The 12,498-nt window shown below is 45.9% G+C and overlaps 1 protein-coding gene and 1 long non-coding RNA gene across 5 annotated transcripts in view; one reads left to right on the top strand and one right to left on the bottom strand.

Moving 5' to 3' along the window:
• Positions 1–12,498, bottom strand: part of dcdc2b (doublecortin domain containing 2B) — an 81,707-nt gene that overhangs the window by 38,594 nt on the left and 30,615 nt on the right. The window contains exons 3-4 of the mRNA XM_072547915.1: positions 11,335–11,411; positions 1,895–2,026 (exon numbers count right to left, since the gene is read on the bottom strand). Coding sequence (XP_072404016.1) covers positions 1,895–2,026; positions 11,335–11,411 — 209 coding nt within the window. The remainder of the gene's footprint in view (positions 1–1,894; positions 2,027–11,334; positions 11,412–12,498) is intronic.
• Positions 1–12,498, top strand: part of LOC140453357 (uncharacterized) — a 195,719-nt gene that overhangs the window by 158,425 nt on the left and 24,796 nt on the right. The gene's annotated exons all lie outside the window — the stretch shown is intronic.

The following is a 12,498-nucleotide window of genomic DNA, read 5'->3' as shown; positions in this document are numbered from 1 at the left end:
GCTGTATTTGTTAGAGAGAAGAAGGTTGAGAGGTGACTTAATTGAGACATATAAGATAATCAGAGGGTTAGATAGGGTGAGAGCCTTTTTCCTCAGATGGTGATGGCTAGCATGGGAGGACATAATTTTAAATTGAGGGGTGATAGATATAGGACAGATGTCAGAGGTAGGTTCTTTACTCAGGCAGTAGTAGGGGCATGGAATGCAACATTAGTAGACTCATCAACTTTAAGGGGATTTAAATGGTCAGTGGATAAACATATGGATGAAAATGGAATAGTGTAGGATAGATGGGCTTCAGATTAGTTCCACGGGTCGGTGCAACATCGAGGGCTGAAGGGCCTGTACTGCGCAGTAATGTTCTATGTTCTATGTTCTAATGCAGAATCGCTGAGCAGAAGCTGATAACCAAGTTCCATACCCATGAAGATGGCCCCAACTGTGATCTTGAGTTCATGTTACCCCACCACACTGTTCTCTATCTGTAACATCTTCCTTATTGTCCTGTTTCAACAAATAAATTGTTATGATCTCTTTCCCTTCATTAGTTTGTGCAGTTTTGTATTACTTATTACTTTGGTTCGACCCTCGGCATGTGACCCTTACACCTATCAAGTTATTCCAGTCATTTTGTTTGTCTCCAGCACCACCTTATTTTTATTTTTTTGTAATTATCTCTCTCCCTGATTTAATCAGATTAGAGGTAATCTCTTTGGTTTTTGTTCAGCTGTTGACACTTTACTCACACCATCTGATGCTTCTGATACCTGCAGAGACTCATTATCTGACTCTCCACTCACACCATTTGTATGATCTTTTGATTCCTCTGCCCTTGATCTCTCTGCCAATCGATTCTATATCTGTGTGCTCTTCTCTCTCACTTCACCTGACAAAGGGGCAGCCCTCTGAAAGCTTGTGATTTCAAGTAAACCTGTTGGACTATAATCTGGTGTCACGTGACTTCTGGCTTTGTCCACCCCAGTCCAACACCAGCACTTCCACTTCATCATAATTCCAGACCCAATCACTCATGGTGTAAAAACATGTTTCCTTACATCACACTTGTTACTTTAGGATCTCTCTGATTTTTGGTTCTTTTATGAGCTGGAATAGTTACTCATTGTCTACTCTATCCAGACCTCTCATGATTTTACAAACTTCTATCAAGACTCCTTTTAGCCATCTGATCTACAAGAAGAACAATTGAGAACAGCAGATTGAGATCTTTTAGATATGGGTACCTCGGGTATATTTACAGTGCCTTCTTGGCTCTAGAGGTTTACAGCACAAATTGAGTCTATTCTTTGGAGTCTATTTGTTAAATAGAGTACAAAACTGCTTTTTAGAGAAATTCTATGGCATTAAAATCTGTCATATGCTAAGAGATCTTCCACATTGTTGAAGCCTGGATTTTAGAGGATGTTGAAGATTCAATATTTTAACTTTTCATTGTTTAAAGAGAACACGTGTTGCGATACAATTGTTGCTCTTTATAAATCAATCACATGCAACTAACTGGAGGGATTTAGTTCAACAGGGAGATCTTTCTCAATCTGTGATTTTTGTGGAGATGAACAACAAAGCTCCAAAATTGAAGTGGGGACTCAATGAAAACCAAAATGTGACAATTTGTGAAAGACCATTTCCTTGAACAGTTTAGTCCACATCACCTCCCTCCAGAGAGATGAAGCTCTCTTACTGCAAAGACAGACTGTTAGATCTTATTAGAATACAGTTTTAATAATGCTGTGATAATGCTGTAAAAATGATACAGAAGAAATTAATTATACTCCATCCACAGAGATAAGCCTTTTCCATAACATATAACATTTGGAAGAATACAAAAGAAAAATAACGAGAGAGCAATCATATTCCACTTCCCAATGGCACCCACCTGCGGACAGCTCCAGTTTGGATCTTTGCTTTCTCAGTTATCATGGCAAGAATTTTATCCCAATTTGTCATTACATGCTTGGGAATAATCAATCGAAAAGGTGGATTCAGCACATCTCCATTCCTAAAAATACTAGATAAGCAGATTGTTTTGTTCAAAGTAGCACAAAATAAACAAAATGTTTCCTCCATAAAAAGATTTTTGTAAATTGTTATATGGAAAAGCTCATTAGATCATCAGAATCCCAAATTATTCATCATTCCCCATGACATCATTACACTGACTGGTGGATCATTGTAAAATGCCATCAATGGGGATTCATTTGGATCATCCTATTGATCTTTTCAAGCAGTCTGTGTAGTGTCATTCTGATTCTCTCTGGGCATTAAGGATTTGTTACAATTTATCAAAACAATATTTGTGAGCAGACTCCAACCTTGTATGTGCATGTGGCAGTTGGCTGTCCATGTATGATGTTTGTGCTGTTGGTCCTTCCTTAAATCACACTAGAGGAAGAGGGACCGGGGATGTGTGCAGTTACGTAGAGTAAGGAAGCAGAATGGGCGTGGGAGCTGACATGAACACCACATTTGGAACCTGGCATGGAAGGGAAGCAGAGTCTGACACACAGTGGGCAGGAATTGAATGGGGTATTGGAATGGAATATATGAAACTTCGGTATAGACAGTGTGTTAATATATATATATATATATATTTATAAGACATCGTGTAGCCAAATTTTCACAGAAATTATGTCTGACGAAATACTTATAAAATACTGAAGGCTTTAGGGAAACAGGCCACCTTGGATAGAAGCAAAAGTTGCAGGAACAAGGATAGATGGAGAAAGTCATGGAACAATTATCTACTCTTATAAACTCGAATATAATCACTCCTTTCCCTCAGCACCTATCTTATCCCACTATATCTCTTCCATATCCCACTTACTACCCCTTAAGGTGAGCTTGAACTAATTTTGGGAATGTGGGCAGAGCCAATTTGAAACACAGACGAAAATGAAATATTGATCTTCAAGACAACTTGTGCATACTTCAGAGTGTTTTTCTGATTAGAAAATCATTAGTTTTTTTTCCCCTTTCAGGAATCAAACAAGTCTGTGTGGGATTTCAGGATCATTGCACTTAAACAGATTAACTGTAGTAGGTGAACTTTCTGCTTTCAGGTTTTGATATGTGGACACAGTATTTGGGTTTCTGTGCGTTGTCATGTGTGCATTGCTCTGGCATTGTGTTTGTTGAGTCAAAATGAGTCATTAGTTCAACAATTGAAGCCACAATTGAAGAACATAGAACATTACAGCGCAGTACAGGCCCTTCGGACCTCAATGTTGCACCAACCTCTTCATCGACTGTATTGGATATTATAAATAAGGTTGCCTTGTGAAATTGCAATATTTTTCGTTGGAGGGTACATTCAAGGTGAGAAGATAACCTCATTGTAAATATGATGTTTAAATCAAGTGGAAATGAACATCTGATCAAAGCTGGACCCTAACGTTGAGCACAAACATTCGACTCATTTTTATCTCTTAAACTATGGACCAAAATTGTCTTGTTCACACTTATGCTGATGCAGTTTTAAATTGTAGCCTTTTTTCTCACTCATTCAAGGGATGTGGGCTTCATGGACTGAGCGAGGATTGTTGCCCATCCTTAGTTGCCATTGAGAAAGTGGTGCTGAGCTGCCTGTTGAACCACTGCAGTTCTTTTAGTGTAGGTACACCTCCTGTGTCATAGGGAGGGAATTCCAGGATTTTGACCCAGCGACAGTGAAGGAACGGTGATATATTTCCAAGTCTGGGTGGTTTGTGTGGATGAATAGCTTGTGGGGGAGCTTGCAGGAGGTAGTATTCCCAGGTACCGGCTGCCCTTGTCCTTGACCCCTGAAGAAGGGTCACTGGACACAAATGTTCACTCTGTTCCTTTCTCCACAGATGCTGCCAGCCCAGCTGAGATTCTTCAGCATTCCCTGTGTTTGTCTCAGATTTCCAGGTCTACTGTATTTTGCTTTTAGTTATTGGAGATTTAGGGGTTGAGTTCTCACTGTCAGGTTTCCTGGTCTCTGAACTGTTCATGTAGCCACTATATTTACATAGTTAGTCCAGTTCAGTTTCTCTTTAATGGTAACTGAAAATGTTGATAAGTAGGGAATTCCGCGCTGGCAATGCCATTGGAAGTCAAGGGGTGATGATTCGATTCTCTCTTGTTGAAGGCTGCCCTTGTGTGGCCTGAATGCTGTTTGCCATTTGTCAACCCAACCCTGTTTAGCATCCAGATCTTGTTGTATTTGGGCACCAGACTGTCTCAGCGTGTGAGGAGTTTGAAATGGTGCAGCATCAGCAAATATCCCCTCTTCTGACCTTATGATGGAGGGAAGGATGTTGATGAAGCAGCTGAAAATGGTTGAGTGTAGGACACTTCCCTGGGGGTATTGATTGTCCCAACTACAGTTTATGCTGCAATTTCTTGAGTATCTAATTAGCATACACTGTAAAATGTAAAGTGCCCTAATTCAGAGGGAAATGAACATAAACAATTAGGACTTGGGGAAAGCACTGAATGCAAGGAGTAGCTATAGATCATGCTGTATTGGAATCTCAGCCGTCCGCCCACTATCATGGAGATGGACTTACATTCTTAGCTTCAAACAGCACAGGAAGGCCTTTTGGCCAATCAGGTCTGCACCGATATAACTATCACTAAGGTGCACTCATCCCAACTTCGTGCAATTGTCCCAAATCCTTGGATGTTGTGATATTTCAAGTGCTCATCCAAATATGTAAGGTTTCCCAGGCAATGCATTACAGATTCCCACCACCTGTTGACTGAAAAGGTTTTCTTCCCCCAAAAACTTCTGAATCTCCAGCCCCTTGCCCTAAAATTGTATCCCCCCATAACTGACCCCTCAACCAAGGGCAACAGCTGCTCTCTATTCACCCTGTCCATGGCCTTCATAATCTTATACCCCTCAATCAGTCTTCTCTGCTGGAGAGAAAACAAATCAAAACAATCGAGTCTCTCCTTATAGCTCAGTTTCTCCATCCCAGGCAATATCCTGGTGAACCTCTTCTGTACACCCTCTGGTGCCATCAAACCCTTCCAGTTGTGAGGTGACCAGAGCTGCATACCATATTCCAGTTGTGGCCTGAGTAACATTCTGTACAACTCCAGCATTGCTCCTTGCTCTTATATTCTATGCCATGACTGATGAAAGCAAGTTACAGAGTCATAGAGATGTACAGCACGGAAACAGACCCTTCAATCCAACCCAGGTTTCACAACATCTTTCTGAGAGTACATCTTATTTGGGGAGAAAGTGAGGACTGCAGATGCTGGAGATCAGAGCTGAAAATGTGTTGTTGGAAAAGCGCAGCAGGTCAGGCAGCATCCAAGGAGTAGGAGAATCAACTTTTCGGGCATTCTTCAGGAATGAGGAAAGTGTGTCCAGCAGCTAAGATAAAAGGTAGGGAGGAGGGACTTGGGGAGGGGCATTGGACATGCGATAAGTGGAAGGAGGTTAAGGTGAGGGTGATAAGGTGAGGGTGACAGGCGGAGAGGTCAGGAAGAAGATTGCAGGTTAGAAAGGTGGTGCTGAGTTCGAGGGTTGGGACTGAGACAAGGTGGGGGGAGGGGAAATGAGGAAACTGGAGAAATCTGAGTTCATCCCTTGTGGTTAGAGGGTTCCTAGGCAGAAGATGAGGCGCTCTTCCTCCAACCGTCGTGTTGCTGTGGTCTGGCGATGGAGGAGTCCAAGGACCTGCATGTCCTTGGTGAAGTGGGAGGGGGAGTTGAAGTGTTGAGCCATGGGATGGTTGGGTTGGTTGGTCCGGGTGTCCCAGAGGTGTTGTCTGAAACGTTCCGCAAGTAGGCGGCCTGTCTCCCCAGTATAGAGGAGGCCACATCGGGTGCAGCGGATGCAGTAAATGATGTGTGTGGAGGTGCAGGTGAATTTGTGACGGATATGGAAGGATCTCTTGGGGCCTTGGAGGGAAGTAAGGGGGAGGTGTGGGCTCAAGTTTTGCATTTCTTGCGGTTGCAGGGGAAGGTGCCAGGAGTGGAGGTTGGGTTGGTGGGGGTTGTGGACCTGATGAGGGAGTCACGGAGGGAGTGGTCTTTTCGGAATGCTGATAAGGGAGGGGAGGGAAATATATCCCTGGTGGTGGGGTCCGTTTGGAGGTGGCAGAAATGACGACGGATGATATGATGTATATGGAGGTTGGTGGGGTGGTAGGTGAAGACCAGTAGGGTTCTGTCCTGGTGGCGATTGGAGGGGCGGGGCTCAAGGGCGGAGGAGCAGGAAGTGGAGGAGATGCGGTGGAGAGCATTGTCGATCACGTCTGGGGGGAAATTGCAGTCTATGAAGAAGGAGGCCATCTGGGTTGTATGGTATTGGAACTGGTCCTCCTGGGAGCAGATGCGGCGGAGACAAAGGAATTGGGAATATGGGGGCAGGGTGGGAGGAGGTGTAGTCTAGGTAGCTGTGGGAGTCGGTCGGTTTATAGTAAATGTCCGTGTTGATTCGGTCGCCCGAGAAAGAAATGGAGAGGTCTAGGAAGGGGAGGGAGGAGTCTGAGATGGTCTAGGTAAATTTGAGTTCGGGGTGGAAGGTGTTGGTAAAGTGGATGAACTGTTCAACCTCCTTGTGGGAGCACGAGGCAGCGCCGATACAGTCATCGATGTAGTGGAGGAAAAGGTGGGGGGTGGTGCCAGTGTAGCTGCGGAAGATGGACTGTTCCACATATCCTACGAAGAGGCAGGCATAGCTGGGGCCCATGCGGGTGCCCATGGCTACTCCTTTGGTTTGGAGGAAGTGGGAGGATTGGAAAGAGAAGTTGTTCAGGGTGAGGACCAGTTCAGTCAGTCGACGGAGGGTGTCAGTGGAAGGGTACTGGTTGGTACGGCGGGAAAGGAAGAAGCAGAGGTCTTTGAGTCCTTCGTGATGGGGGATGGAGGTGTACAGGGACTGGATGTCCATGGTGAAGATAAGGCGTTGGGGACCGGGGAAGCGAAAATCATGGAGGAGGTGGAGGGCGTGGGTGGTGTCCCGAATGTAGGTGGGGAGTTCTTGGACTAAGGGGGACAGGACCGTGTCGAGGTATGCAGAGATGAGCTCGGTGGGGCAGGAGCAGGCTGAGCCAATGGGTCGGCCGGGGCAGTCAGGTTTGTGGATTTTGGGCAGGAGGTAGAAACGGGCGTTGCGGGGTTGTGGGACTATGAGGTTGGAGGCGGTGGATGGGAGATCCCCTAAGGTGATGAGGTTATGGGTGGTCTGGGAGATGATGGTTTGGTGGTGGGAGGTGGGGTCATGGTCAAGGGGGCAGTAGGAGGAGGTGTCCGCGAGCTGGCGTTTAGCCTCAGCGGTGTAAAGGTCATTGTGCCAAACTACCACCGCGCTTCCCTTGTCTGCCCGTTTGATAGTGAGGTTGGGGATGGAACGAAGGGAGTGGCGGGCTGCACGTTCCAAGGGTGAGAGGTTGGAATGGGTGAGAGGGGTGGACAGGTTGAGGCGGTTAATGTCGCGGCGAGAGTTGGCTATGAAGAGATCGAGGGCAGGTAAAAGGCCAGCACGGGGTGTCCAGGTGGATGGGGTGTGTTGGAGGCGGGAGAAGGGGCCGTCAGAGGGTGGGCGAGAATCCTGGTTGAAGAAGTAGGCGTGGACGCGAAGGCGGTGGAAGAATTGTTCGATGTCTCGCTGCGTGTTGAACTCGTTAATCCGAGAGCGTAGGGGAATGAAGGTGAGGCCTCTGCTGAGGACTGATCTTTCATCCTCAGAGAGGGGTAGTTCTGGAGGGATGGCGAAAACACGGCAGGGCTGGGAGCTAGGACCTGGTGTGGGGCTGGAGCTGGGAGTGGGGGCGGGGTTGGGCGTGGGGACGGGGACGGAGATCGGCATGAGGGCGGGGTTAAGCATGCGGGCGGAGATCAGTGTGGGAGCGGGATTAGGCATGGTGACGGAGATCGGTGTGGGGGCGGGGTTAGGCATGGTGACGGAGATCGGTGTGGGGGCGGGGTTAGGCATGGTGACGGAGATCGGCGTGGGGGCGGGGTTAGGCATGGTGACAGAGATCGGTGTGGGGGCGGGGTTAGGCATGGTGACAGAGATCGGCGTGGGGGCGGGGTTAGGCATGGTGACGGAGATCGGTGTGGGGGCGGGGTTAGGCATGGTGACAGAGATCGGTGTGGGGGCAGGGTTAGGCATGGTGACAGAGATCGGCGTGGGGGCGGGGTTAGGCATGGTGACGGAGATCGGCGTGGGGGCGGGGTTAGGCATGGTGACGGAGATCGGTGTGGGGGCGGGGTTAGGCATGGTGACAGAGATCGGTGTGGGGGCGGGGTTAGGCATGGTGACGGAGGTCGGCGTGGGGGCGGGGTTAGGCATGGTGACGGAGATCGGCGTGGGGGCGGGGTTAGGCATGGTGACAGAGATCGGCGTGGGGGCGGGGTTAGGCATGGTGACAGAGATCGGTGTGGGGGCGGGGTTAGGCATGGTGACGGAGGTCGGCGTGGGGGTGGAGACACATGGGGCGTGGTGGTTGTGCAGGTTAGTGATGTCACTGGGGGCGGAATGATGTAGCTGTGGCGACGACATCTTATTTGCCGACTTAACAATCCTGTTCATGTGATCTGCTGGCTTCAGGGATCTGTGAATAATTACCCCAAGATCCCTCTGTTCCTCTGAGCTACCCAGTGTCCTGCCATTCATTAAATATTCCCTTTTCTTGTTTCTTCATCTAAAGTGCACCACCTCACACTTATCAGGGTTAAGTACCATCTGTCACTGGTCTGCCGATCTGACCAACCCATCTATATCTTGCTGTAATCTACAACCATCATCTTCGCTATTAACCACTCTATCAATCTTGGTGTCACCTGCAAATTTCTTTAATATTTTCCTCACGTTTTCTTAGAGTCATAGAGTCATAGAGATATACAGCATGGAAACAGACCCTTTGGTCCAACTCGTCCATGTTCTATTTCATTTCAGTATATAACAAACAAAAACAGTCCCAGTACTGATCAATGTGGTACACACCTGGACACCAGCCTCCAGTCACTCAAACAGCCTTTTCCCACTACCCTTTGTACTCTATTACTAAGTCAGTTTCTTATCCATCTTGCCAATTCCCTCAATTCCATGTGCGTTAACCTTCTCAGTCAATCTCCCATATTGGACCTTGTCAAAAGAAATATCAGTGAGATAATGTGCAACTCAAGAGCAGGAAATATAATTGAGGAAATTTGCATCTTCTAATTTTGTTATAAATCTGGAATAAATCAGAACCATGGGAATTTGATTGGAGGGAAATGGCACGGTTCTGATATGACATCAGCCTGACTTTGCATTCTGGTTCACTGCTGAGATCATTAGCAAGGCTTTGGATTTTCTCCTTTGTCAAGTTTGTTCGAATCAGGACAAACAGGAAAATGGAAAAGCTTCACCATCAAGGCTGCTCTTTGCAGGCTATTTGTACAACATTCTCATCAATTCTCTCAGTCTTAATACCCAGAGGAAGGAGAACAAAATCTCCCCAAGTAATGAAGACATTCAAATTGATTGTATTCGTTCCCAATATTTAAAAGGTAACTTTCTCAAGATCCAGCAGGATTGGAATTGAAATGTTGTGATAGATTTGTAATAATTGGAAAGAAGAAGGCTCATTGGACAGAAGAAGGCTAGGAGGGGATTTGATAGAGACATACAAGATGATCAGAGGATTAGATAGGGTAGAAAGTGAAAGTCATTGTTATAGAGTCATAGAGATGTACAGCATGGAAACAGACCCTTTGGTCCAACCGTCCATGCCGACCAGATATCCCAACCCAATATAGTCCCACCTGCCAGTATCTGTCCCATATCCCTCCAAACCCTTCCTATTCATATACACATCCAGATGGCTTTTAAATATTGTAATTGTACCAGCCTCCACCAGTTCCGCTGGCAGCTCATTCCATACACGTACCACCCTTTGCGTGAAAAGGTGCCCCTTAGGTCCCTTTTATAACTTTCCCCTCTTACCCTAAACCTATGCCCTCTAGTTCTGGACTCCCCGACCCCAGGGAAAAGACTTTGCCTATTTATCCTATCCATGCCCCTCATAATTTTGTAAACCTCTATAAGGTTACCCCTCAGCCTCTGACACTCCAGGGAAAACAGCCCCAGCCTGTTCAGCCTCTCCCTGTAGCTCAGATCCTCCAACCCTGGCAACATCCTTGTAAATCTTTGCTGAACACTTTCAAGTTTCACAACATCTTTCCGATAGGAAGGAGACCAGAATTGCACGCAATATTCCAACAGTGGCCTAACCAATGTCCTGTACAGCTGCAACATGACCTCCCAACTCCTGTACTCAATACTCTGACCAATAAAGAAAAGCATACCAAACACCTTCTTCACTATCCTATCTACCTGTAACTCCACTTTCAAGGAGCTATGAACCTGCACTCCAAGGTCTCTTTGTTCAGCAACACTCCCTAGGACCTTACCATTAAGTGTATAAGACCTGCTAAGATTTGCTTTCCCAAAATGCAGCACCTTGCATTTATCTGAATTAAACTCCATCTGCCTTTTTCCTAGGATGATGATGTCAGCTTGTACAAGGGGGCATAACTACAAATTGAGGGGTGATAGATTTAAGACAGATGTCAGAGGCAGGTTCCTTACTCAGACAGTGGTAAGGGCGTGGAATGCCCTACCTCCCAATGTAGTTAACTCAGCTACATGAGGGAGATTTAAACAATCCTTGGATAAGCACATGGATGATGATGGGGGAACGAGCTGAGAATAGTTCAGAGGTCGGCGCAAAATCGAGGGCTGAAGGGCCTGTCCTGCGCTGTATTGTTCTATGTTCTAAAGTGAATTTCACACCTGCCTGCTCTCCTCTGTCTCATTAACCAGGGTCAAATGAATGTGGATTAAAGCAGTGGGTACAGACTTATACCCCACGTCCTATGAGATTTCACACATCAAGGAGCGTTGGGAGGATGGAGTGGGGCCAGGGGAGAATACTGCTTGAAACAAAATTAGAATTTAAAGAAATAAACTCTGTGATTGATTGTAATAAAATATGAGATTCCTTTTCGACTACACGTTGATAATACTTTACATCCCCAGTGTCACTGAGATATTCATGGGTGAAGGTGGACCTGATGTACTGAATCCCAGTTTTATGGACCAAAATAGACAAAATTCTTCAATCACATTCAGTGGGAAATTTTATAAACAATGAGGACAGTGAATGGATGTGAATTGTAGACAGAGAGAGGAGATTAGGGAGGGTGTGAAGACAGGAGAATATGGCACCACACTGTTCATCACATTTCTCATGCTCATCTGGGCTTTGGCAGGAAATGGGAGGTAAATGCTGAAAGATCCAACCTTTTGTAACCAAGTAAAGATTGAAAACAGATTGTCATACTTACTGAACTATACATGGTATTGGAATGTATTTCTTCCATCGAGCTGAAACATTTACTCTGTTGGAATAAACTGCCCTCACCTGAAAACAAATTTAATGGTAAAATCAATTTTAGTAATTGGATCCAGTCTGGTGACCTTGCTTCATTTGGTACTGATGAGATCAAGTGTAGGATCAAGCAATATTTTCCTGGCCCTGCCAAGGCTGTGAAGATCAGAGGAAAAACAAAGTGGAAAAGGAAGCCCCCATCAGATAGCATGGCTTTGGGAATTACATGAAAAGAAGTGGGACAGAGAGTGACACATACACAGTGTACAGCTGTGGGTAAAAGATACGGTTAATTCATTTCATTATTATCAATTTGCTCAATTTTGTTATGATTCCTTTGGCAATTTTCACTACCACCTCAGCGTTTCTATTTGGATTGGTGATAGTGTGGTGATGTCACAAGATGTTGAATTTCTTAATCATTCATGAAGTGACCAAAGCCTTTACTGAGAGCCACTGTTGCTTAGGAGAATGTTGGGATTGGCATAGCGGCTGAGGTTTACTTTCAAGCATTCGAAAATCTCAGAATTATGTTTGTTTAGATTCCCTACAGTGTGGAAACAGACCCTTTGGCCCAACCAGTCCACACCAACCCTCCGAAGAGGGACCCTCCCAGACCCATTTCCCTCTGACTAATGCACCTTACACTATGGGCAATTTAGCATGGCCGATTCACCTGACCAGCACATCTTTGGACTGTGGAAGGAAACCCACACAGACATGGGAGAATGTGCAAACTCTATACAGACAGTCGCCCAAGGCCAGAATCGAACTTAGGACCCTGGTGCTGTGAGGCAGCAGTGCTAACCACTGAGCCACCGTGCATCTCAGTGGGAAGCTTTGAATTAAGAGTCTAATGATGACCCTGAATCCATTGTTGATTGTCAAGAAAACCCCCTCTGGTTCACTAATGTCCTTTTTGGGAAGGAAACTGCCATCTTTATCCAGTCTGGCCTACATGTGACCCACAGCAATTATTCTTGGTCCAGCCAGTAATGCCCTCATCCCATGAAAGAATAAAAGAAATTGGAGACTAATTGGAAAATCCTGATCAGTGCCCTCAGCGATGCTCTTACCATATCTGAATGGTAGCCTTACTGCGCCCTGAATAAAATGGCCT

Source organism: Chiloscyllium punctatum, chromosome 27, assembly GCF_047496795.1.
Source record: "Chiloscyllium punctatum isolate Juve2018m chromosome 27, sChiPun1.3, whole genome shotgun sequence".
NCBI lineage: Eukaryota > Metazoa > Chordata > Chondrichthyes > Orectolobiformes > Hemiscylliidae > Chiloscyllium > Chiloscyllium punctatum.
The sequence above is the reverse complement of the archived record's forward strand: the minus strand, read 5'-3'. Positions and strand labels throughout refer to the sequence as shown.